At 51.5% G+C, this 26,881-nt stretch overlaps 2 protein-coding genes across 3 annotated transcripts in view; both read right to left on the reverse strand.

Moving 5' to 3' along the window:
- Positions 1-8,840, reverse strand: part of LOC133355408 (ADP-ribosylation factor-like protein 8B) — a 31,896-nt gene extending 23,056 nt beyond the window's left edge. The window contains exon 1 of the mRNA XM_061572687.1: positions 8,647-8,840. Within this exon, the coding sequence (XP_061428671.1) occupies positions 8,647-8,769 (123 nt within the window). The 5' untranslated portion in view covers positions 8,770-8,840. The remainder of the gene's footprint in view (positions 1-8,646) is intronic.
- A 2,380-nt stretch (positions 8,841-11,220) lies between these two features.
- On the reverse strand, positions 11,221-17,715 carry NAA80 (N-alpha-acetyltransferase 80, NatH catalytic subunit). 2 transcript variants are annotated; one of them, XM_061572963.1, is made up of 4 exons: positions 17,478-17,715; positions 16,205-16,442; positions 15,683-15,876; positions 11,221-13,994 (listed from the first exon to the last, which is right to left on the reverse strand). In XM_061572963.1, the coding sequence occupies exons 2-4, from the start codon at positions 16,278-16,280 to the stop codon at positions 13,050-13,052; spliced, it is 1,215 nt and encodes a 404-aa protein (XP_061428947.1). In that variant the 5' UTR covers positions 16,281-16,442; positions 17,478-17,715; the 3' UTR covers positions 11,221-13,049. The 2 variants fall into 2 exon arrangements, with proteins under 2 accessions (XP_061428947.1, XP_061428948.1); XM_061572964.1 differs by lacking the exon at positions 17,478-17,715 and adding an exon at positions 17,042-17,112.
- Positions 17,716-26,881: the final 9,166 nt, after the last annotated feature.

Genomic DNA, 26,881 nt, shown 5'->3' on the forward strand with positions numbered 1-26,881 from the left:
CATGCCACATGTATCAAGACAACCAATTAACACCGAAAACATGGAACATCATTAAAGCACGTTGGGTAAATGTTGACCACAAAAGGATTTTAATGAAACAATATCGTGTTTTGCCAAATGCAGCATCTTGTTTTGTAAAAGAACCTAGGCAATATTTCTAGTGTGAAATTTATAACAGTATTTAAATTTAAGGTAAAAGGACATGTTCAGAGCTTCTTCAGCAGGTAGGTGTCTTGGACCATAAAAACACGAAGCGTCAGGTCACGTCACTCGGCTGCAGTCAAATGCACGGACTTTAAATTTCCCCCCTGGGATTTTTGTGGTGGCGCTTCAGACGACTACTTTGCGGTTTCACAAGACCGGGTTCCACACCGATGCCGCGTGGTCACACGAGGGCAGACCTGCAACTCCACCTCTGGCCAATCGCAGAGGAGATGGCCGCTAAGCTAAAGTCCTCGGGGGGGGGGGGGGGGGGGTACGTGGCATACAGTGACGTCTCCAGGCGTTTGATGCGTTTGTCTAAAACGTGTTAGCTCTTCACGTCGCTGTTCATCAACAGCATGACACTGGTTATTTTGGTGCTGCGTTCTATCCCCCCAGCAGCCGGAGATGTTTAAGCAGCTCGGGAAAGACAGCGCCGCCAATAACTGTCTACGCCTCATTACTAATATAATAAGCCAAGAATGTGTGTCCTGCGCGTGACGTAACTCCACATGCCGCACCCCTCATTAATAATCATGAGCGGGTGACGTCACTCCAAATGGGGCAACCACCCCCCTCATTCATAATCATGAGCAGATGATGTCACTGCACATGGAGCTCCCCCCCCCTCATCAATAATCATGAGCTGATGACGTCACTCATGTGGACCTCGCCCGCACCCCCTCATTATTAATCATGAGCGGGTCATTATTTTCCATTGAATATTTCAGATTAACTGCAATATACATCCGTCCTTGGACGGGCTAGTTGGCTAAGAAATGCAAACCCAGCGCGATTTTATCTGCGACAACAGCACAACACCCAACTTTCTTACACCAAGTTGAGCTGGTGATCACGAAACTGCGTCCTTGGGCTTGGACAAATCAGTGCGCAGACAGCAGAATGCGATTTCACCAGCACTATCAATATATTTGGGTATTTATACCCCAATCGTGCTCTTGGTGTTGAGGCAGGAAATACAATAGACCTGACATGTAGAGTGACTCCAGTTTAACTGCACTAATCCGTGCAGTGACCTCAGTTTAACAAACAAGGCATGACATGCTGTATAATTACACAACATACATGAGTAAATGAGTACTGTACTCACCAATAAGTACTGCACTCAACACAGGCTGGTAGTTATGGAAACAATGCCACGTGCATCCACTCAACAATGGGCTATGGAGGGGTGCCTCACTTCTCCCTCCATGATCTTGAAAAGTTTTGGTTTATTTTTTTTGTGTGGTTTATCTCACTTAAATATTGTCAAAATGCCAAAACAATACACCAGTAGCTAGGGCAAACTCAGGACGGTCAATCTTTCATAAACGATTATGGGAAAAGGTAAGGAGAAGTGAGACAGCCCTTTGCATGTGGGAGTGTGGCATTTCTCCCGGACTGAATTGAATAATGGGATCAGAGAGAGCGAGTCACACGCGGAGTGTGGGACAGCTCGCTCGTTGCGCGTACCACACCACCTCTTTCCTTGCAACCCCCACTCCTCAACCGTGCAGCTGTGAACCAAAACCTGTGCTGCTTTCCTACATATTTGAAGTAAGAAATATACCATGCAGCTATCACAGTCCATGCAGAAAGGTCCTGTGCAGAGCGAGGGTCAGGGGAACTTTGGATTTAATCTCAGAATTCACACAGCAGCAGAGGCATGTCACATTGCATATACAGCAGTTCACTGGGAGGTGCATCATTCACTGTGCTTCGAATAAGTTTGCAGTGTTGGGACTGAATTAAATACATTTTGAATCATATTTTAAGCCAGCAGCACAAAACTCACTGGTGGGTATCAAGCGACACATGAGACCTTCGTCTCAGCAGGTATGGCAAGGCCGGGTGCGTGATCTGCGGCAAGCACTCACGGGCATCGGTGCCACCAGAAGAACCACGCCTCAACCAGTGCTATGGGAATGCATTCGGCTTACAGGCGAATGAGCATTTGGCCATAGTGCAAAGCACTTCTTGCATTGCCTGTGTCTACTGTGGATCACATTGAAACCTTTATCATTGGATCACAGCCCCAAAAGCAAATGTGAATAAATGGCATGATAAAAGTGGAGTATGTTAACCCCTTTTAGAAGTCCCTCGAAAATAACAAAATGCATAAATGCTTACATCTTGGCATTGACCCTCAAAGACCCCAAAATATGTACATTACGTACCAGGCTATCACAAGCAATTCACAGGGTGTACACGGAGTACTCGTGCTGTGCCACTGGTGGGTTTAACTGGCGTTACGGCCAAAAATAAATCAGCATCTCCCTACTCAATTGAGTTAGTGGCGTAGAACCAATGGTGGAAATTCTACAGTCCCATGGCAGGAGCTGTTTACTTTCGACAAAGAGCGTCTTCTTTATCCATCCATGAGTAAAGGAAGGCCAAGCTTTCTGAGATTTGAACTGACATCCTTGAAAAGTAATTAAGTGTTTTCGCCAAAGTCAATCTGAAATCTGGCTCTGCTTATCAGATTCTGAATTTATACTGGAAAAATCCGATGAGCTATGAAGCTCTTTATCACAGATGTCCAGTACAGGTGGCTCAGCAAGTTCCAACAACAAAGAATACAAAAAAACGATTGGAATACAAATTAGAAAAAAAGTTTAAAAAATGTTTTATTTAACCAGGTAAAGCGCTTAGAGCTATTAGCGACTTTTCAGAAGTGATCTAACCACAAATGATAGCTCAATGAAGTGGCTAACCACGTGTAAATTTAAAGCAGCCAAATAATATAAACGAATGTTTATGAATGAGGAATGGGAAAACCGGAAGACTGAGAAATAATCCACGCGACGACAGGGAGAACATGCAAACTCCAGGTATACTGGCGGCATACCATCACGCCACTGTGGCACCCCTGAATAAAACATAAAGTATATAAGTTCAAAAGGCATAAGTAGATACATTTTCAAGTTGGGAAAAGGCAGTAAAAGAACAGAAAAAACTGGTGCGGACCACACCAAGACAACACAGTCCCTCAGTACAATTTTACATTAAAATTGAACTATCGATACATAGGTAAGGATCAAAGTTAGAAATGATATTTGCAAATGGGGCTGTATTAAGGACTAATCTTTTGCTTCAGAATATGTATTAAAGGAAGATGCATGATGTCAAGGGTTCTTCAACTATATTTGCCAGCCGACCACATAATAAAGCAGGTAAGAGCTGGCAGGTCATATGACACCATGACGTCACACCTATTGCACGTGACCACTAAATCTCTACTTCGGCTCCAGGTCTCTCATCTATATCTTGTTCTATCTCGATGTCATATTACTAATACAGGAAATATCTCTATGCTTTGACGAGCCATATTTCTCGGTGGGCCATATCTCTGTGGGCCACTGCAATGGTCTGAGAGGGCCACAAGTTGAAGACACGTATCTTACACTGAAACGGCTTGGTGATCCTTTTTGTAGCAAGCAGGCACTTGAGTGCATGCTTGCTACAAACAGGATATGTTGAAAACCTAGTGCAGTTTGATGTCTAAAGAACATGAGGAAATGAAAGATTTATTTTACAGAGTACTATCATGTGAATATTTTTATTCTTTGCTGACAATTTATATAATTACAGCCTACTGTATTGTTAAAACTGTATATAGGTCTTTGCTGTGCTCTCATAAAATAGAAGGCTATAGGATTTGGACATTTCAGGTAACATCCAGTTCGAGCTCTCAGCATCGTTTACTGACTGCAGCCTGACACTGAATACCCATTCGTGTCTGTGAGCGACACCCACAAAAAGTAAAACCACATGATTGCTCTGGAGCCTTTAAACTCTTTTGGTGGGTGAGCCTTCCATCAATAATCACACCCATAACAGCATGGGTGACATGGTTGCCTTGCACACAATTTACGGTTCAGTACAATTTACTGAACAACCCAGATAGCCAAATTAGTCTACAGCACCAAACCAGAGGTCAGAGCTGCACCCTCGGTAGTATCACTACTCGTTAAATTCAGCAGCCGTGTTTACAAAGGTTTCAACTCAGGGAACTCGATGACATTCCAATGGCCCGGCATTGCCGACTGTTATCACGTACCTTCCCGTACACCATGAATAGTGCCCACCGAAACTATAAATCCAAATTTGATGAGCTCATCCAGGACCCAAGTATAGTACATAATGTACGCGAAAACATAACAAACGTCTCCAGGCTCAAACATCGCATTGATGGAATTCCTCTCTGTTGGCAGCTAAGAGCCAATGGTGGAAATTATATGGTCATAAGATTGAGGCCAGTCTCCACGTGACAACCGCGATTGGCCATCACTATAAGTGGCACTTATTTCATTAACAGGGGATTGAAACTTAGCCAAATTAAAATCTGTTCAATTGCACTGATCTATACGTCACACAAATGGCCCATTTCCCCCAACGTTTTTACTCTGCACATTTACATTAGTCTCATCTGTGGATAAGATTTACGTAAATATTAATGATTCATTAATAGTAATAACCATAAACACACATCACCTTCCAGTGCATGTTGGAGTGAACAATAACATACGCAACTTGGACTCTACGGAAGGCATATGTTTACGAAATGCGAGTGTGGATGAGAATGCACCACAACTCTTCAGCCGACCATTTCTCAAGCATAAGACCAAAGCCTCATCATCACCCAGGGGCGAAATGGAGGGTGGGTCTCAAACGGCCCACCTGTCCTGTTTCTGTCTCTTCACCCCCCCCCCCACCCCGTGATGCTGGCGACTCGCCTTCCCATTGGCTTGCATGTTAACACGGCGGTCATTTGCCCAACTGCTCACCTTTCGCTTGGCACGGTACAGCAGCATCTTCGAGAACATTAACCAAAACAATATTTTTTCCACGTTCGTCTAAAGCATGACTGCACAGAAATGGCCGTGAGAATAAATACAAATCCACACCTCGTGCAAAGAGCGGCAAAGCCTGACATTGAAAATGACACCGGGCAATGCATTGATTGCTCAGGCTGGGCATTCATGCAAGGTGGCAAACTGATTGTTTAAGCTACAGAGTGAGCTAAACTGATAGCTTAGTTGCTCCTTACCTAGGTCGGCACGTGGTGCTAAATACACAATTTTTTTGACACGCGTTGAAATAGCACGTGACAATAATTTCCTGTTCAGAATAAGCATGAAATAAATATTGTGTTCTCTTTTCCTATACATACAGCAATATTTAATTTATTCGTGAAAAGGTTGAGCAGAGTATCAGTGCAATGAAGTCATATTTCTCCAGAATAAGTAAAGATTCTGAAAAAGAATTAGATACTTAAGGAAAATGCATCTTTGCTCAACTAAGCATCTTTGTTGCCAGCCCTGATCCAAGAATATAAATCCACATTGCTATGGCAGTCGCCAGACCCTTTTCAGAATTACCACCATTTACCTGCCTCAAGTCAAAGTGGCCAGTCACCTGTTAAAACAAAGCGAGGAATGCGATCGTTTTTATGTGGCTCCAAGCCAGTGCTGGAAATACCACGTTGCTGTGGTTGGAAGCAGTATATCCAAAGGATGACTACTGTTGACCTTCAACAAAAATTGTTTATTAGTTGACCCCAGAAGGATGACAACTCTGGGCTCTCCGGGTAATAATCTGTCGAGCTTATGGTCGCAATGTTTTTAATACAGCCAACAGTTTATTATAATCTGCACTACAATCCTGACTAAAACATATACAGTACACGTCAACATTGGAACTAAACGAATTATGCGGCAGGGTGTCAGCACATTGGTAACACTTGTGCCCCACAGCAAGAAGGCCCTAAAGTTTCATATCCGACTTGGGTGCTTTTCTGTATGGATTTTGAATGTTCTCCCCCTCAATCTAGATCTGAAGTTTTCGTGACTGCAGGGATCCATACTCTTTGGTTCTTTCGGTAAAGTCACGTAGGTAGACAATATAATAAATTAAATCACGACGTTTCGATCGCAACACAAGCGACCGTCATCAGGTGGAACAGATACAGCAGGATAACTGCTGACATAGGAGACAGAGCTGCTGCAACAAGAGTTCATATCGGATTTTGGTGGGCTCAACCCAATGGTAAGTGCATCACCAGGCTAAATATCTCTGTGGCAGCCAAGGCTCAGGATTCCCACCACCCCCGGTGGCTGGCGACCTTCTCACATTGATATATTAATCTCTCACATTTATGTACAAATTCCTTCTCTAGCTCCTCCCACTTACCACTGGGTTGAGCCCACCAAAATCCGATATAAACTGTCTCCTATGTCAGCTCTGTCTCCTATGTCAGCAGTTCTCCTGCTGTATCTGATCCACCTGATAACGGTCGCTTGTGTTGCGATCGAAACGTCGTGATTTAATTTATTTTATACCTACGTGAATGTACCGAAAGAACCAATGAGTATGTTCTCCCCTTGTTGTGCATGGTTTTTCCACTGGGTTGTAGTTTCCTCCAAAATACCACGCAATCTAATTGGTATTTTCCAAATATCCTTCGACTGAAAGGATGTCTGCACATTACGTACTCAAATTCGGATTAGACATTGCAACATCTGCAAAAACCTGGCAGCACCCTCCCGAAAAAATCGTGAGGATTAATCAGGCTATCCTGGATAAACAAGCATGAAAAAAATAATAAATTGCTATTTAAAGATATACACCTCCATATTGCAACAATCGTGTGACTGAATTAATAAAACTAAAGGAAACTTATTTTACTTATTCATCCAGGAGAGCCACACCGAGTCGTGGAAGTCTTTTACAGCAGCGTCCTGCACTGTTTTTTAATTGAAAGATGTGTTCCGTCAATTAACGAGCGTTTATACATGTGGAAGGAAACCAGGGGACCCAGAGAAAACCCACGTGTGCGTGGGGGCAACACGATATCCCCACAGATGGAAGCAGATGGCGATTCGTCCAAACAAATGACAAGAGTGAAAATATATCAATCGTTTCGCAGGACTGAGTGGTTTGGGCACGACGCTAAGAACCCGGTCCCATTATTTATATTCCTCCACGGACTACCAGAACCCAACTGTGATGTTGTGGTTTCTATATTGCGGCGCGAGGTGAACTTGGTGGAATGAAAGGAAGGATTTCGATTTAAAGCTTTCGTGACTGCAGGGATTCATCTTCTTGGTTCTTTCGGTAAAGTCACGTAGAAAGGGAAGTAATAAAATAATAAAAATAAAACATAATAAAACAATTCTCACGACGTTTCGGCCACAACGCAAGCAGCCGTCCTCAGGTGAAGAATGAGACAATGCCAAGCTCCTAGCTTGGCAACGCAAGCAGCCGTCCTCAGGTGAAGAATGAGACAATGCCAAGCTAGGAGCTTGGCATTGTCTCATTCGTTGTGGCCGAAACGTCGTGAGAATTGTTTTATTATGTTTTATTTTTATTATTTTATTACTTCCCTTTCTACGTGACTTTACCGAAAGAACCAAGAAGATGAAAGGAAGGATCTCAACGATCGGTGCCAGCTCAGTACTCTGGCCCGGCGAGTGAGATCGGAACGAGCCCTCTAGAAGTATGGTCAAATCTAGAAGTATGGTCAAATCTAGAAGAATTGTCAAATCTAGAAGAATGGTCAAATCTAGAAGTATGGTCAAATCTAAAAGTATGGTCAAATCTAGAAGTATGGTCAAATAAACCAATGACCTAAAGGGCCTGAAGGGGGCCTTCATCCAGCAGTGGCGTCGGAAAGGATGTTAAAAAGGGTTGTAGATTAAACAAGGCGTAGAAAGTTACAGTATTGCATCCACAAACCTATTACATTGTTTCCTTTTAAGGAAATAGTTTTATTGCCGAGTGTGTCGAGTTTATTTGTGGTTGTGCACCACTGCCAACAGAGCAGACGGCATCAGATGTTTCGAGTCCTCTTAATAATGACTCGTCCATACCGAGTGCCGTTTCGCCTATTTGGTTCTTTGTGTTTCTTCTATACACGGTTAGTTGTTCATGCCGTCTCGTCCCAGCAGGACTGCCTTATGCAGAAAAACAAATCGTATAACATCAAACGAGCCACAGAATGGTCCATTATCGTAAGAATCTAACCTTGCCTATGAACATCTAGCAGTTCCCCAGCACTGATTCAAGTCACGCCTGACTCAAGCTCACGATGAGATAGTGAATGTTGAAAACAGTCCAGAGTTCAGCCGGTGTTGACCAAATCATGTTGAAATGATGCGCTCCCCCAGAAGGCCCTACGGCTGATGGAATGTCGTAAAGAGCACTTTGCTTCACGTGTAGAGACAGACACAGGGAGGAGACGTATCGTGCCCTCTTGTTTATTTCGAATCCAATCGCCGAGTCCGTCACCCAACCCCGACTGCTGCTTCACTACACGCGGCCTAGCACCAAACCACGCCTTACGACTTTCCTAGCGCGGCTACCGCGCTCGGCGTCCGGGTGGTGGGAGGGCGAGGCCGGTTGGGGCGGCCAGCTCGACGTTCGAGTCCGGTTCGGTCGACTCACCGCGATGACATTGACGAACGTTGTCTTCCCCGAGTACTGGAGGCCCACGAGCGTGAGCTCCATCTCTTCCTTCCAGAAGAGGGAGCGGATCCAGTCGAGGACGCGGTTGAAGAAGGCGAGCATGGCTGCTGCGACTGTGGCGGATTGCCGTGTCCGTGCCTGCGCTCACGAGATCACGTGACTGGCGCGCGTGACTGCCCACGGGGGGTGGGGGGGGGGCGCCATGACGTCATCACGTCGCTGGTGAGTCATCGCGAATTTTTAAAAACGACGTCACGACGTAAACAAATCAATTGCAACTTCAGAATCGCCACATGTATTATTACTACACGCTTTTTATTAACTCACTCTGTTGTTGTCGTCGTTGTCGTTGTTGCATCTTCAAAACTTGTAACTCAATTTTAACCCACTTCCCAATGTGGTATATCGACTGCAAACTTGGTATACTTATGTCATACTGATGACGATGCTATATTCTATCATAAAAACATAAGAAAAATATTTGTAAACATTTGTATATTTTAAGTTTCGGCTTGGGTCTAATTGTCCTCGGTCAACTGACGTTGGCTGTAATTGACCACGGTCCCTTACGTTATGGCAGCTTCAGGGCCACTTCCTGGAGTCGTGGAGTTCTGCCATTACTATTACATTTCATTAAAGCGTATTTAAAAAAAAGTTTTCTTTTTAATATTACTTTTTTATAGTAGAGAAAAGGTTTTCCCCTTTTTTCTGGCAACAAAACAGGTGTTAAGATGTTAAATCACCAAACTGAAACCTTTTACAAGGAATCATGTCTGCATTAACCACAATACTTGTGGTTAGAATGCAAAAAAACATACTCTGCAGGAATCCGGTGAATGTCCAGGAGGGACGGGTCAGAAAATAAAAACAACAAACAATACAAAAGCACGATTTGAGTGTAAAGTATAGGAAAGGTAAAGTAAATGACTTAAAAATATGTAAATAAAAAAATTGGTTGCATGCACCTGATTGGATTGCCAAGGCCCTGAGCAGTCAGGAAAACGTGGAATTATTCCCATCAAGTTTGTCCCCCTTCCCCACATCTTCACACTCGTGGGCTGTCTCCGGGAAACTCGGGTGTCCTCTATAATTGGTATCCACGTCTGAATGGAGTTTGTCAAACGTCCCAATGTAGGACGACAGAGCTTGGGCAATTGATGTAGAGCGCCGTTTCTGGTTGCCTCCCCTCCCGCCTGTTTGTGGGTTCCTGCGCCTCCGTGTGAACACAGCACGTGGCCTTAACAATTGTGCGACAAGAGTTTTGGTCTGTAGTTTTCATTCATGACGCTATATACAAATAAAAGACTCCTCGCTTATACGTTGACGTCCATGCAACCATCTTGGTTCTTTCGGTAAAGTCACGTAGAATGGAAATAATAAAATAATATTCTGACTGTCTCGACAGACCTGTTCTCCACCTGATGACGGCTCCTTGCGTTGTGGCCGAAACGTCGTGAGAATTATTTTATTATGTTTTATTTTATTATTTCCATTCTACGTGACTTTACCGAAAGAACCAAGAAGATGAATCTCTGCGTTAGCTCACACACAATGGTTTATATGTGAGACAGGCAGAGCCTGATTTGTCAGCTGGGTGTATTGCGGGCGAACGTACTGACGTCATAACGCATGGCTCCATTCATGTTGCCAGCCTCCCGACTACCGATTGGCTGGGACGGCTTTTGTGCTCTCCCCATTTGGCATTATAAACTTTGGAGCTCGTCGTGACGGACGGTACATTAGCCCCTGAGTCCACTTGCCACTGTGGCTTCTGCCGGAGACAACCCCGAGAGATTGAGAAGCTCCCACACGGCGATTGCGCCTCACTGTGTGCGCGATCCCCGAAACGGAGTAATGCCACTTCATGATAGACCTCGAGCCGCCAAGTTGATTGTGAAAACACGGTGACCGCACATTCATGTGCTATGTTTATGTGCTATGAAGATCCGTGTGTATTTGCTATGAAGAATGAACAATGCTTCAAAAAAGTCACCATGTATATTTCTCATTTCAAGGCAGTTTTTGACCTATAACCGTATGTGATTGGCTCGTGGCTCATTCACGAAGTCATGCCTAGTTCTGGAAGCTGCTGAGTGTTGAAGTGAGCTGGGTATTTTAAATGAGCGGCAAACGTCACTCGGATATCTCGCGTCCAGACAGATGTCCAGGCAGGGATGCACACATCATGCTCCGTAGAATGTTATCAGACTCTGATATATGATGCGCAAAGCATACGTTTTCGCATCCAATGTTATTATTTAAAATGTATATTTTGGGTTAGGCCGGGTAATGATCTGGCCCAAGTATTGTCATGAAACCCTCCACCACTCGAGACATTCAAACAAATGAAACGGTCACGTGAAGAAGCGTTTAACTAAGCCCCAATCACTATTGTGTCCGTTCACTCACCAGTGAGTCTGAGAGCACTTCTCATAACCAGAATTAGCAATTAGATCCGTACATGTACAATGAATGTTATTTATTAATTCAACAAATCTTATGCATATCACATTTGATTTCAGAAAACGAAAATGTTTGCCGAGTTGTATGCAACTGGAAACATCACATACACTGCAAAGCAAATGAAAGATATCGTGTCAAATGGCACGCATTGTTTAAGGGCTCATCTTTCAAAACAAGGTGCCTCTTTTCCCCTTATGGCCTGCATTCTCAAGACGTACGGAATTAAAGCTCACATGCATATAAATGCAAATTAAACATAAAAATCTTTGTTGTGGCAGTAATTGCTCATCAGCCTGAAACAGGATTTGCGACCGACAAGAGATTGAAACCTGTAACCAGGAATCAAGTGCGGCTCCCTAAAGTTGTTCGGGTGGTGGTGGCTATGCACGTGGCATATAGTCTAGAAATTGGCAGTCAGCTTGGATTGGTGGATTAAACAAATGTTGCAAAACCTCCTTCCGATGGGTTTCGAGGAGGTGCTGTACCCCGACTCGCCAGAACACGGTCAAAGTTCGGACTGATATAATCTGTACCTTCTGTATGGGATAGTGTTTCTCCCTCGCAGGCGACGAGTTTTTCCATGTGCTCAGGTTTTCTCCCACGCTTATTGTCTGAAAATGCCTTAATATATAGAGGACTCTACCAGAGCTTGGGAATTGTTGGTCACGCCAGCTTTCTCACAAACTGATTGATGCTGCCTTCCAGCTCTGCCTGTGGTTCCTCAGCGATTGCGAGAGATGTAATTTGGAAGAACGACGGCGACGTTATATATAACTAAACATTGCATTACATTAAACATATCCAAGATTGAAAACAAAACATTGCTTTTATGAGTGCCATTATGCCGCTCAACCCAGGGTGTTTTACAATAACAAAACTAAAACTGACAAAGAGAAAAACCGCTGGACAATTAACCCAGCTCAAGGATGAGCAATGCAGTCAAGTATGCAGGTGTGCATTATTCTTCTTTCATATGGAATGGGGGGGAAAGCAAGTTTTTTTTTTATAGATGTCATAGCTCAATGTTAAGGTCCATCAACCAATGCAAGGTGGCAGTAGATGCTGTATGTATTGCAGTGATATCGCCCGAGTGTGCATGTATGGCGCACTCGTCGGGGATGTGAGTGATGGTTTGAGTTTTACTATCGTTGCAGTTTGGCGATTCTTTGATTTCAACTTTTCAGATTCGACTGTGCCTGCTGCATCCGTAATGACTCGGGATGGATTTCCAAAGGCAAGAAGCACAGCAACCACAGGCCTCTCAGCCCAATGAGCCAGCCATCCACCTCATGCAGCACCATGCAAAAGCACACTCGTACACAGTCACATGACCAACAGGGCAGCTTTGGTTTAATTTTACTCAGGCACCATCGGGCTCGATTCGATGATGGCTAGGCTTCTAGAATGCAGATTACCTGCAAGGCCCCAACACCTCTCATACAAATCCCTCGGTCTTCTCGAGCCAAGAAGCTCGTCAGCTGTCTCTTAACACCCGGACGTCGGTGACCAAGGAGAAGCCATAAGCCAAATGGTGCGATTCAGAGAGAGGGCACTGTGGTTTTCCTGTGACCACTATCGCAACGGTTGTGGAGCAAAGTGATGGCGACGTGTAGCGTGGATGGCACCGGCCCTGGCGTAAGGAATGAAACGGGGGGCCCTATCCCTGTCCAATTTCTGCATTCTTCATAGTCCAGCACTTGGGCCACTCTCGTCTATAGGTCCTGGTGCCATTGCACAGTCTGCGTTAACAACAGTCAAGCCACTGACAAGATGCGACTGCCCGAGCAACATTGGCCGTAATGACCTCTTCACCTTGAGACTTGCTTCAATTGTCTGTTTTGTCGCAGCCTACATTGCAGTACAGGCCTATGAGGGCATCTGCTTGGTGACTGATTTACACTAAAAGGGAAAAGGGACAGTTAAATATTTTTCATCATCCACACGACGGGCAGACCCTTTGCGTCGCGGTACGGCGTTGAGTCAAGTGTCTGGGGCTGCCCGGGAGTGAATGACAGTGGCGCGCTCGCGGAGGAGCTAGGCGGCGAAGCCTGGCCAGCGATCCGCTGCCAGGACGGCACGGCAAGCCCACTCCTGGTGCAAGCAGGAGACGGGGAAAGACTGATGGTGCCATAGCCAAAGGTGGCTCTGCCAAATTTGGCGCAGCTGATGGATGAAGGAAGAGGAGGCGGTAGTGGTGGTGTGAGCCGGTGTAGTGGTAATCCCGTTGGTGGTGCTAGCAGTGGTTGTGGTGTTAACGCTAGTGGTAGTGATGGTGGCACTAATGGTGGACAAGCTGGTAATGGTGACACTGGTGCTGGTGGTAGTGGTGGAAGTGGAGGTGCTGGTAGCAGAGGAGGTGCTGGTAGCAATGCTGTTGCTGGTAGTGGTACTGGTGGGGGTGGTGGGGGTGGTGGTAGTGGTGTTAGTGGAGGAGGAGGTGCTGGTAGTGGAGGTGCTGGTGCTGGTAGTGGTGCTGGCGATTCCTCGCCGAGCACCCCCCCCTCCTCGTCTGCCACTGCCGCCGCCCCGGATCCAGGGGGCGACTCGCGTGGGCTCCAACGGTGACCATCGGGCGAGTGGTGCACCAGCTTCTCCATGAAGCGGGCATCGACCAGGCGGTTGACAGCCCGTGCCGCTGTCACGGGCTGGCACGGCGCGTAGCCCAGGTGGGCATAGAAGCGCTGCTTGTCGGGGGTGCTGAGGAAGAGGCGGTGCTTCCCGCGCGAGCGTGCGTAGCGTTCCGTCTCCTCCATGAGCCGCCGGCCGAGGCCCTGGCCACGGTGAGCTGGCGCGATGAGCACAGACTCGGCAAGCACGCCGGCCCCATCGCCCACGACCAGCGAGAGCTTACTGTGGCCCAGCACCTGCAAGCGACACGGGCAGATTTTTTGATTTTTTATTATTACAACTCAACACGAGCCCGATACAAAACGCCGGTCACTGAACAAAAGGGGGAACAGAAATTCCGTGAACAGCAGCCCGAGTTTGGCGCGACAGGGCCTAATGAAGGAGGAAAACTAGGCACACTGCCCCACCCAGGTAGGGACCATGAGTGGGACATTAAGGTGTATACAGGGAGCGGAAAAGGGTAAGGAGGAAGATAACATACTGGGCGAAAGAAAGGGAAAGGGGGCAGGAGGGGGACCGGGGGCGGGGGGAAGAGCAATGCCAGTGAGGAGGGGACCGTAAAGCCGAGATATTTGATGTGGGATGGAGACCACTTGAAGGGCAACAAGCCCTCGGGGGTTTGAGGGGATACCGGTGATAGGGGCATCAATTCCGACTGTTACATTTAATTTGTATCCCGAAGCTCCCCATACTCCCTCACTAGGGCCAAAATAGCAGGGATTGAGACTTCCGGGTTTTTTAAAGTGACAAGGACATCGTCGGCGTAAAGGTTTATTTTGTTTTCTCCTGCGCTGTATCTTACTCCCGAAATCCGCTGACTTGTCCTAATACTCTCAGCAAATGGCTCCATGGCCAGGGTAAAAAGTAATGGTGAAAGAGGGCAAACATGCCTTGTACCTCTGCTTAGAACAAAGTTGGAAGATGTTAAGGTATTTGTAATCACCTAGGCCATAGGGTTAGCATACAGGAGTCTGCAAATGTCGATGAATGAGGGGGGAAAGCCCGATGTGTTCATCACCCGGAACAGGAAGGCCCTTTCAACCGTGTCAAATGCCTCTTCCCCATCCAGGGTAAGGGCGTAAGCGGCCAGGTTGTCCCTCGAGACAATTTCCATCGCGTTGACCAGAGTTCTGACATTATCATACAAACCTATGTTTTTAACAAACCCCGTCTGGGCTTCACCAATCGTTGGGGGTACCTTTTTCAATCTCATTGCAAGGATCTTAGTGAGGATTTTATAATCTGCTTATAAAAGCGAAATGGGTCTAAAGTTACCTCAGCCAACCGCCAGGGTGCCCAGTTTATGTAGGACCAAAATTCTAGCTTTGTTCATGGACCCGGCGAGAGAGCCTGAACTTAAGACTGTGTCAAGCATTACCATTGACTAAGCAGTAAGGCGGGCCCTACTTTTCGATAAAGCTCCACTGCTATCCCGTCGGGGTCAGCTACCTTCCCCGCCGGCGACGTGGCCAAGGCATCGAGTAGTCCCGGAGGGGCATCACAGACAGAATTTTTGTTCAGCTTGGCATAGAGGTTTTGGTAAACTTTGGACCGGCTTTGGCATTAGGTGTCTCACCAGCAGCCAGTCTTGCTGGAACCAATCCATGTGAATTTCACGTGTTTTTTTCTCCGAGTCTTCCTGTTTTTCCCTGCACATTTAGAATCATGCATTGAGTATTTGGCTGCGATACATTTCCACATGATGAGCCACTTCGTTGTAGCCAGATCGCTTCTGAAAAAGAGCTATATCGCTCAGTGGGCTTTGCCTGGTAAAATAAAAATTGTTTAGCTTTCGTGTTAGAACTGCCAGATGTTTGTAGGCAAGGACCGTCCCTCTGTTAGATATGGGTCCTAGTTCGACACAAAACTCAGTTTAAAAAATTCGGTGTCTCATCAGCAGAGCGCATCTCTTTTGGAAGGTCACCTGGGGGGTGGTGCCCCCCGCCGGGCACGCAGCGAGCAGCACGAGCGAGAGGGGGAAGGCGTGGGAGGAGCGCTGCAGTGACACGAGGCGCGCCTGCACGCTCAGCCAGCCCCACTGCTCATGCAGGAGGAGCGCGCACGCCTCGGCCAGCGCGGGCCGCTGGTGCAGCAGCACCGCCTCGATCCGCGGCCCCCCTGCAGCCACTCGGCAACAACTACAATAACTACCCAACAGTAACAACACCAACTACAACAAGGAGTGTACAACAAATACAACACGGACTGTCGAAACTGGTCATGAGTTTTCACTGATGGGATGTATCAAAAATACTTTAACTTTTTCATTTGAAGAAACAGATATTGTCTGCGTATTTATTCGGTATATATGTACCGTATGTTGAACGTCTTTCGCACCGTACATAGCCAACCGTGCGAACCAGAGGTGCGGTAAATTCTCTACGCACGTTACCTTTCGGCTAAAGGAACATGAAAGCAAGAGAGGCATTACTGTCACCGCACGCACCAACAGCTCCGTCCACACTCTCCACGGCGAAGATCGCTCCGCTGGCGATGGCGTCCTCGTCCTCGTCTGCCCCCATGGCTCGTGACGTGACCACGCCGAGGTCTTCCTCCGTGCTCGCACCAACCCTCGCTGCCTCCACTGCTGGATCACAGGCCACGTGCAGTCACGTCCAGCTCATATCGCCCCTGGCTGGCAGACGAAGCCCGTCTCTGAGACGTCTTTGTGATAGCCGGTTGCACTGTAAGCATGGCACAAATGAAAAGAGACACACTGGACTTACTGTTAACTTCTGACATCTAATACACTAGTTAATATGTATGTTGAACGCCTTTCGTACCGTACATAGCAAGCCGTGCTAATACGCGGGTGAATTAGGGGTCGTCCATAAATGACGTCACGCACCTAGGGGGGGGGGGGGTCAGACATTTGTGACGATGTGTGACGAGGGGGAGGGTGAGAAATGTGACGTCACATCAAAATGCGCAACTTTAAATAAATATGGACAACACGTTCTACTTAATTAGATAGACTTTTTATTAAATGTTTTATCCTACAACATCAGAGTGCAGCGCCACATTAAATACGCACTACAATGACAATAGTTTAAAGCGATTTGAAGCATGTTTTATTGGGGGGGGGGGGCAGAGCTTTGTGACGTCATATTTGAAGGGGGGTCTGACTTTTTGTGACGCCGCGTGACGAGGGGGGGGGGGGTCAAACATCGTCCAAAATCGCGTGACGTCATTTATGGACGGCCCCTTACGGCTGTGTTCACTGCCTGGGTACTCCCACGGTCCCACCTCTTCTAAGACCCCGGACCGAATACCCTCGAGGTACCTCCTAGATCTCGAGAGCTGCCACGACAGGAGACGCTTCCGCCAGCAGCTGCAATGCAGGGGCTGCGCCTCTACTCATCCATGGACCCGTCGCGAGACGCCTCGTCGAACGCGATTTTAAAATAACTCGCGCGGGCCGCACGCCGACCCGTACATGGACAGACACCGAAGATGGCCACGGAGTTCCGCTCCCCACGCCGCCGCCGGGACTCTGACTCTGACCCCAGAACCAAACTCGTCTCCGTCGCAAACCCCCCCGCACGGCCACGGCAACACGCGACACTCACACGGCGCGCACACATCGCCCCAGGGCGCGTGCATTGCACCCAGCGTGTGATCTCGAGGGCGCACAGGCCCCCATTGCTATGCATTGCAGGATGTCCGTGGGATAATGTAAGTTTAAGGTGGACTGTTCACGTCTCTTGTTGGACACTCACGGTATGCGTTCAGTGAGGAGAGGCGTTCAGTGAGGAGAGTTGCGGTGGCGCTTCTGTTCGAAACGAAGTTGTCGATGCCCGCGGGAGTTTCCCTGCGCGCTCGTGAACTGGAAGTGGCGGTGAGAGCGAGGGACCGCGGCAAACTGCGTCCCCCGTGGAACTGCAAAGACAATTCCCCCCTCCCCCCATAGCCTCTGACAGACTTAGGGCAAGTGTCGTTTGCAAGCACAACAACCACGCCAGCCCGCCCGCCTTTGTCTTCCCAGTGGTGATATTTACATGCCACACCAGTACTCATTTGAGTCCGATTCGACCTGGGGTATACCCAGGACCTGCTCGGATCATTGTCTCGGATGTTGGTGGCCGTGAGCGGGAGTCGAATTCGAACTGGGGTTCCACGCGTGTCTTTGTCGAGCTCGAGTTGTTGGAACCCGAGAGGGCAACTGCAGCTCAGCTCGTGCCCAACGCGACTTGTGGTGGCGCCGCGACCGCCGCACGCAGCGCACCCGCCGCCGAGGGGTCCTGGCGGGGAGTTGCCCGGCACCTCGCGGTTCTCATCCGAAGGGCCCCTAGAGGGAGAGTCCCGCGGTTTCCCGGCGCCAGGAGCTTTGCCGACCCTCAGGACGACGGGTCGCATTGCGGTGCCCCAGAATTGGCTTGAACTTGTATGGGCGCACAGAAACTCACCGGGCTCGCCACAATGAGAGCGCTCGGCACCGGGGGAGGGGCCAGGGGGGGTCTCACGCGGGCGGCGCAGGCGGAGAGGGGCTCGAGGGGGGAGGCCCTGGACCCCCCGCGTGGAGGCGCAGTCCGCGGGACGACGCCGCCGACCAAAGCGGCTGAATCCGCAAGGGGGAGGGAGGGCACCTCGACAATGGGTCGAGGCGTATTGGGAAATAAGGCTCCAGGTAAGGGCGGGACATCAGTTTAAAATACGTCCCCCTGGGCCTTTGAAGTTTAGAGAATGAAGGTGGGAGCCCCGGGACGATTAGGTCAGTCTTCAACCTCCGGGCCGCCAAGACCCACCCCCTGCCGTCCTGCCTCCTCCTCGAGCCGCTCGCAGCGTCCCTGTGATGCCAGCGAGTGCCGCTGCGAGGCAGTGGTAGGTGAGGGTTCCTCTCGTCCTTCTCCGACTCTCGCAGCGTCCGTGCGACGTCGCGAGTCCTTTCGAGGTACTTGGAAGGACGCTCGACTGACTGGGTTCGTAGGCAGTCAGGCGAAGCCCTTCTTGCGAAGTATGCCACCTTCAGGTCGTGTGTATTTGCACCGTTAATAAACTTAGTTCAGAGGATCGGTGCAGTGTGATTTCTGTGTGTGTGGGTAGAACCTCGGCGTGGTGTCTTGATGTGTGTGTGATGTCTTGATGTGTGTGCGATGTGTGTGCGGTGTGTGTGCGATGTGTGTGGTGTCTTGATGTGTGTGTGGTGTCTTGATGTGTGTGGTGTGTGCGATGTGTGTGCGGTGTGTGTGGTGTCTTGATGTGTGTGTGGTGTCTTGATGTGTGTGTGGTGTCTTGATGTGTGTGTGGTGTGCGATGTGTGTGTGGTTCGACTGCGCGAGAGACGGAGCGTGGAGCTGCAGGCGCGGGGGGGCAGTCCGCGCCGCGGGGCGCCGCCTTGGGGCGCGTGAAGTGCGCCCCGGGGGAGCGGGCGCAGCGCTGCGGCGTTGGTGGCGGTGGTGTTGGTGGTGGTGGCGGTGTTGGTGGCGGTGGTGGTGTTGGTGTTGGTGGTGGTGTTGGTGGTGGTGTTGGTGGTGGTGGCGGTGGTGGTGGTGGTGGCGGTGGTGGTGTTGGTGGTGGTGTTTGGTGGTGTTGGTGGCGGTGGTGGTGGTGGTGTTGGTGATGGTGGCGGTGGTGGTGGTGGTGGTGGTGGTGGCGGTGGTGTTGGTGGTGGTGTTGGTGGTGGTGGCGGTGGTGGTGGTGGTGTTGGTGGCGGTGGTGGTGTTGGTGGCGGTGGTGGTGTTTGGCGGTGGTGGTGTTGGTGGTGGTGTTGGTGGTGGTGGCGGCGGTGGTGGTGGTGGTGGCGGTGGTGGTCGTGGTGTTGGTGGTGGTGTTGGTGGCGGTGGTGGTGTTGGTGGCGGTGGTGGTGTTTGGTGGTGTTGGTGGCGGTGGTGTTGGTGGTGGTGTTGGTGGCGGTGGTGGTGTTGGTGGCGGTGGTGGTGTTGGTGGTGGTGTTGGTGGTGGTGTTGGTGGTGGTGTTGGTGGCGGTGGTGGGGTTGGTGGCGGTGGTGTTGGTGGTGGTGGTGTTGGTGGCGGTGGTGTTGGCGGCGGTGGTGTTGGCGGCGGTGGTGTTGGTGTTGTTGGCGGTGGTGTTGGTGTTGTTGGCGGTGGTGTTGGTGGCGGTGGTGGTGTTGGTGGCGGGGTTGGTGGCGGTGGTGGCGGTGGTGGTGTTGGCGGTGGTGGCGGTGGTGGTGTTGGTGGCGGTGGTGTTGGTGTCGTTGGTGGCGGTGGTGGTGTTGGTGGCGGTGTTGGTGGCGGTGGTGGTGGTGTTGGTGGCGGTGTTGGTGGGGTTGGTGGCGGTGGTGTTGGTGGTGGTGTTGGTGGCGGTGGTGGTGGTGTGGTGGTGGTGGCGGTGGTGTTGGTGGCGGTGTTGGTGGCGGTGGTGGTGGTGGTGGTGGCGGTGGCGGTGGTGTTGGTGTTGGTGGCGGTGTTGGTGGCGGTGGTGGTGTTGGTGGCGTTGGTGGTGGTGTTGGTGGTGTTGGTGGCGGTGTTGGTGGCGGTGTTGGTGGCGGGGGTGGTGTTGGTGGCGGTGGTGGTGTTGGTGGTGGCGGTGGTGTTGGTGGCGGTGGTGGTGGTGGTGGCGGCGGTGGCGGTGGTGTTGGTGTTGGTGGCGGTGTTGGTGGCGGTGGTGGTGTTGGTGGCGTTGGTGGTGGTGTTGGTGGCGGTGTTGGTGGCGGTGTTGGTGGCGGGGGTGGTGTTGGTGGCGGTGGTGGTGTTGGTGGCGGTGGTGTTGGTGGCGGTGGTGTTGGTGGCGGTGGTGTTGGTGGCGGTGGTGTTGGTGGCGGTGGTGGGGTTGGTGGCGGTGGTGTTGGTGGTGGCTTTGGTGGTGGCGGTGGTGGTGTTGGTGGTGTTGGCGGCGGTGGTGTTGGTGGCGGTGGTGGTGGTGTTGGTGGTGGTGTTGGTGGCGGTGGTGGGGTTGGTGGCGGTGGTGGGGTTGGTGGCGGTGGTGTTGGTGGCGGTGGTGTTGGCGGCGGTGGTGTTGGTGGCGGTGGTGTTGGTGTTGGTGGTGTTGGCGGTGTTGGTGGTGTTGGCGGTGGTGTTGGTGGCGGTGGTGTTGGTGTTGTTGGCGGGCTGGAGAAGAGATGGAGTGATGTGGTACAGGAGGACGTGGAGCTGAGTGGACTTGCCGATGACTGGTACCAGCGGTGTCAAGATCGGCCTCAGTGGAGGAGGCTCGTGAAGGACGCTACTGGGCAGTTGGAGGCAGTCGCCCTCCAACAACAACGGAGGGCGGAGGAGCGACGCTCACAACAACGAGCGGAGCGCCGGGTGGCTAAAGCACAGCAAGTTGGCACAGTAGGGGGCACAGGTGGTGCATCAGCCAGTCATCTCGGTCATCTCGGTCAGTCGACCAGTGGCACCTGGGTCTGCCCCGTGACCTCCTGCCAGCGGGCTTTCGACACTTCACGTGGCCTCAAGGTGCACTTGGCCTGGCACAAGCATCGTGGTGACGTCACCGCCACTTAGTGGCGAATGGCGGTTGTTGTTGGTGTTGGTGGTGTTGGCGGCGGTGGTGTTGGTGTTGTTGGCGATGGTGTTGGTGGCGTTGGTGGTGGTGTTGGCGGTGTTGGCGTTGGTGGCGGTGGTGTTGGTGGTGGTGTTGGTGGCGGTGGCGGTGTTGGCGGCGGTGGTGGGGTTGGTGGTGGTGTTGGTGGCGGTGGCGGTGGTGGTGTTGGTGGTGTTGGTGGTGGTGGTGTTGGTGGCGGTGGTGTTGGGGGGTAATTCGAGTGTGGGCGCGAGGTGCGCGTGCAAATTCCCGCAGCCCTTTAGCGCGACCCTTTTTTGTGTGCTGCGGATTAGGGCTTAACCACCCGGGGGGTGCGCACGCGTATTAATGCCGCCGTTTTCTTTAGCGTGAACCTTTGTACGGAATAAGCGCCTGTAGGGGCACGCGTGGTTACGCGCAAGTGTGCGAAATACGCGCCTGCAGGCCTCCGCGTTCGCTTTCGTGGTGGTGTGCGTGGTGTGTGCGGGTGGTGGGGGTTGCGTGGTGTGTGGCGTGAGGTGTTGTGGTGGTGTGCGTGGTGTGGTGTGCGTGGTGGTGTGCGTGGAGGTGTTGGCGTGGTGTGTGCGTGGTTGTGTGCTGGGTGGTGGCGTGGGATGTGCGTGATGGTTGTGCGTGTTGGTGTGCGTGGTGGTGTGCGTGGGGGTGTGCGTGGTGGTGTGCGTGGTGGTGTGCGTGGGGGTGTGCGTGGTGGTGTGCGTGGGGGTGTGCGTGGTGGTGTGCGTGGTGGTGTGCGTGGTGGTGTGCGTGGGGGTGTTGCGTGGTGTGGGCGTGGTGTGTGCGTGGTGTTGTGCGTTTGGGGGTGTGAGTGGTGGTGTGAGTGGGGGTGTGGTGGGGGTGTGAGTGGGGTGTGAGTGGTGGTGTGAGTGGTGGTGTGGTGGGTGTGAGTGGTGGTGTGAGTGGTGGTGCGTGGGGGTGTGTGGTGGTGTGCGTGGTGGTGTGAGTGGGGGTGTGAGTGGTGGTGTGAGTGGGGGTGTGGTGGGGGTGTGAGTGGAGGTGCGTGGTGGTGTGCGTGGTGGTGTGAGTGGTGGGGTGAGTGGTGGGTGAGTGGTGGGGGTGAGTGGTGGTGTGAGTGGTGGTGTGAGGTGTGAGTGGTGGTGTGAGTGGTGGTGTGAGTGGTGGTGTGAGTGGTGGTGGTGAGTGGTGGTGTGAGTGGGGTGTGTGAGTGGTGGTGTGAGTGGTGGTGGGTGGTGGTGGGTGAGTGGTGGTGTGGTGGTGGTGTGGTGGGGTGTGAGTGGTGGTGTGAGTGGTGGTGTGAGTGGGCATGTGAGTGGTGGTGTGCGTGGTGGTGCGCATGGTGGTGCGTGGTGGTGTGAGTGGTGGTGTGAGTGGTGGGTGAGTGGGTGTGTGAGTGTGTGAGTGGTGGTGTGAGTGGTGGTGTGAGTGGGGGTGTGAGGGGGTGTGAGTGGGGGTGTGTGAGTGGTGGTGGTGGGTGTGGTGGTGGTGGTGGTGTGCGTGGTGGTGTGCGTGGGGGTGTGCGTGGTGGTGTGCGTGGTGGTGTGCGTGGTGGTGTGCGTGGGGGTGTGGTGGTGGGTGAGTGGTGGTGTGAGTGGTGGGGTGGTGGTGGTGTGCGTGGGGGTGTGGCGTGGTGGTGTGAGTGGTGGTGTGAGTGGTGGTGTGAGTGGGGGTGTGAGTGGTGGTGTGCGTGGGGGTGTGAGTGGGGGTGTGAGTGGTGGTGTGAGTGGGGGTGTGGTGGGGGTGGTGGGGGTGTGCGTGGTGGGTGAGTGGTGGTGTGAGTGGTGGTGTGAGTGGTGGTGTGAGTGGGGTGTGAGTGGGGGTGTGCGTGGTGGTGTGAGTGGTGGTGTGCGTGGTGGTGTGGTGGGGTGTGAGTGGTGGTGTGCGTGGTGGTGTGCGTGGTGGTGTGCATGGTGGTGTGTGGGGTGTGCGTGGTGGTGTGATTGGTGGTGTGAGTGGTGGTGTGAGTGGTGGTGTGCGTGGGGTGTGAGTGGTGGTGTGAGTGGTGGTGTGAGTGTGTGCGTGGGTGGTGTCGTGGTGGTGTGGTGGTGGTGTGCGTGGGCGTGTGAGTGGTGGTGTGCGTGGTGGTGTGGTGGTGGTGTGCGTGGTGGTGGGTGGTGTGGTGTGCGTGGGGGTGTGAGTGGGGGTGGTGCGTGGTGGTGTGAGTGGTGGTGTGCGTGGTGGGGTGCGTGGTGGTGTGAGTGGGCGTGTGAGTGGGGTGTGCGTGGGCGTGGAGTGGTGGTGGCGTGGTGGTGTGCGTGGTGGTGTGCGTGGGTGCGGGGTGCGTGGTGGTGTGCGTGGTGGTGTGCGTGGTGGTGTGCGTGGTGGTGTGAGTGGTGGTGTGGTGTGTGCGTGGGAGTGTGAGTGGGAGTGTGCGTGGCGTGTGAGTGTGGTGTGCGTGGTGGTGTGCGTGTGGTGTGCGTGGTGTGCGTGGTGTGCGTGGTGGTGTGCGTGGTGGTGTGCGTGGTGGTGTGCGTGGTGGTGTGCGTGGTGGTGTGCGTGGTGGTGTGCGTGGGCGTGTGCGTGGGCGTGTGCGTGGGCGTGTGCGTGGTGGTGTGCGTGGTGGTGTGCGTGGGCGTGTGCGTGGTGGTGTGCGTGGGCGTGTGCGTGGGCGTGTGCGGTGGCGTGTGCGTGGTGGTGTGCGTGGTGGTGTGCGTGGTGGTGTGCGTGGTGGTGTGCGTGGGGGTGTGCGTGGGCGTGTGCGTGGTGGTGTGCGTGGGGGTGTGCGTGGTGGTGTGCGTGGGGGTGTGCGTGGGGTGTGCGTGGGGGTGTGCGTGGTGGTGTGCGTGGTGGTGTGCGTGGTGGTGTGCGTGGGGGGTGCGTGGGGGTGTGCGTGGTGGTGTGCGTGGTGGTGTGCGTGGGGGTGTGCGTGGGCGTGTGCGTGGTGGTGTGCGTGGTGGTGTGCGTGGTGGTGTGCGTGGTGGTGTGCGTGGGCGTGTGCGTGGTGGTGTGCGTGGTGGTGTGCGTGGTGGTGTGCGTGGTGGTGAGCCAGCCAATCAGCCATGTGCCACATTTCGAGCTTGTTGCATGTCGGGAAGTACGCTAAACATTTTGAACAGACACATTCACAAATTTTACTTTTATTTCCCTTTTACAGTAAAACATTGGATTGCGAGTAACTTGGTCTGCGAGTGTTTTGCAAGACGAGCAATTTAAAAATAAAAAAATATTCATTTGATAAACGGGCGAGGTCTTGCAATACGAGGAATACGTGTTTACGCTTTGTCTGCCGAGCGTCATGTGATCACAACTGATATACGAGTGCTTTGATATACGAGTGCTTTGGATTACAAACACCTTTCCGGAACGAATTATGCTCGCAAGCCAACGTTTTACTGTATATATAGATAAACATAAACTTTAGATTGGTTAGGTTAGCATTCGATCCCTGATCTTCCACACCTGCCGGATCTTCCTCCAAACCCCCACCCGCTCCCCTCAGCAGGCCCAAGTGAGGTCCACTTCGGGCCACCACCGCATCTCGGATGTCTTTATGAATCACGTTATCGATTCAATGTGAAGCTGCGCTGGGGAAGGAACCCACAATCCCGCAAGCCGGGGTCGCCCCTTTGGTGGCTTCTGGGTACCACCTGTCCAGGTTAGAGGCATTCACGAGCCTCCGATTTTGACCCCCAGGTGCCAGTCATCGGCAAGTCCAATCAACTCTACATCCCCCTGTACTGTATCAGCCCATCCTCTCCAAAGACACTTGCTCTCTGCAGAATAGAACACACAAACGATTCGTAGAAAGTCACCTGATTTGGGAATTGAACCCAGGACGTCTTGCTGTGAGGCACAAGTGTCACCATTGCGCTGCCACCTTGTCATCCCCTCTGGTTCTCGATATAAGAATGGTGGATGTTAGTAGAGTAGAGGCACACAACAGAAGCTCATGGAGAGAGCCGACATGGCCAGTGGGACTTCTGGCTTAGAAGACAATTGCTGCTGCACAACTCATAATCATTTATTTCTTCTCAATGCAAATCCTCCACGAAGACAAATCACACGAGTACACACAAGTAACGGACTGCATTCGTTGCCCCTGAACTAATTTAGCGTTTCCCGAAAAGATAACGGTCAATGTAACCAAGATGCAAGCTATACTCAAGACAACACATTAAATTGGACGCGGAATTAGCAACGTAAAACACAGTAATACTTCGGACAATGAAAGGATATCTTGGCAATATGGCTTACGACTATACAAAAACAAGACAAAGACCCCCCCCCCATATAGCCTTAAGACTGTCGGGGCAAATGCTGTTCGCGAGCACTTATGTAGCCCGGCATGGCACACGAGGGGGTGGGTGGCCAGCTCCACGCCCGGCCGCCTTTGTCTCCCCAGTGGTGATGTTTACACACCACACCAGGTACTCATTTGAGGCCAAGTCGACCCCATGGGAGGCCCAGTATCGGTTCAGATAATTGTCACTGATGTTGTTGGCCGTGAGCGGGAATCGAAATCTGGTCGCCGGGTTCGTCTTGCTCACCGCTACATTACTGCTCCCTCCCCCACACACACACATGGGAAATATACATTTATAAATGGAGCATGACTTTAAAAACAAGGTAAAGGTGTCACTGCAGCCACGCAGTTAATGGCATCACCCCTGAGGGCAGCTTCCTTTTGTCAGATCCAACAGTTGCGGAAGAGTCAACTCCCAACCCACAAAAAGCCAAATAAACTGAATTTGGACTCTCGCGGTGGCTGAGTGAAGACTTCCTGTTGTTTGGGAGACAATTCTGCCCGATGGGTTTGCGAAAAAACTCACAGCAGCACAGCCTCCATCCACCCATCAGTACGTTTACACCACAGTCGATTGGCAATTGGGGTAAAGTGTGGGTATTATCACCTATCCCATGACGTCTAGCCAGTGTGGAAGAGGAGATCAAAATACCCTCAACCAAAGGGGCTCTGAACTCCCCCTCGAGTGAACGGACCTGCGGTGGCATGCGCAAGAAATTGCAGGACTGCTCCTTTACCTTTTATTTTGCTTAACGGAATTTGTTCGCGTTAAAATATGCAACACATTGTTCAACTTGGGAGATGCCGTGAAACGCCATACAAGAAGAGCCCACAGTCTCCCCAAGGCCAAACTCGAATGCCACTGCTGCTGCCACGAAGCCATCCCCCCATTTAGGAGCACTTGGAGCGAGCTCAGTGGAGCGACAGCGATGCCGCCGCAGCGGCGAGTGGATCGTGCGGACACTCCCAGCAATGGCAATAACCACGCGGGATCTATCGGGTACACGCACGGCCTGCTTGTCAATCAACTGCTGGATGACGGCATCTCCAAGTTGCATGGGTCGCGGGGGTTCATTGGCCACATTAGTTTTCGCAAGTTGGTGAAGGCAGGAAGTGTAGACATGGGAGCGTAGATGTACAGTACAACAATAGATTTTTGCTGCACAGGCCTGCTGTGCACGGTGATCGCCCAACCAAACGCTATCCGGGCTCAAGCCCGCTTAGATTCTGCGATTGGACGACAGCGGGCACACTCCAGGTGGCTTAGCCACAGGCCATGTGTGGTCCGCACAACTGCAGTGCACCAGACGCGTTGGACAGGGAATGTTGCAACAGATCAGATTACTGGTACGCAGCAAAGCACGACGTCTTTATAGTATTTACGGACTTGAAACGGAGAACAAAAACACGTTTGAAGCTAATTGCTGCATTCAGGTCTCCTTCAGTCCAGATTCACGAACCAACCCAAACCACAAACCCCA

The sequence above is a fragment of the Lethenteron reissneri genome, chromosome 51, assembly GCF_015708825.2.
Source record: "Lethenteron reissneri isolate LAM-NWPU_2019-01 chromosome 51, ASM1570882v1, whole genome shotgun sequence".
Lineage (NCBI taxonomy): Eukaryota > Metazoa > Chordata > Hyperoartia > Petromyzontiformes > Petromyzontidae > Lethenteron > Lethenteron reissneri.

Bases quoted from the DNA above. Each gene is read 5' to 3' on its own strand.
- NAA80 (XM_061572963.1), bottom strand. From the start codon at position 16,280: ATGGGGGCAGACGAGGACGAGGACGCCATCGCCAGCGGAGCGATCTTC. The intron at 15,877-16,204 runs GTGCGTGCGGTG...GAGTGGCTGCAG, and splicing joins GAGTGTGGACGGAGCTGTTG to GGGGGCCGCGGATCGAGGCG. The intron at 13,995-15,682 runs GTGACCTTCCAA...TGTCGCTTGCAG, and splicing joins CGGGGGGCACCACCCCCCAG to GTGCTGGGCCACAGTAAGCT.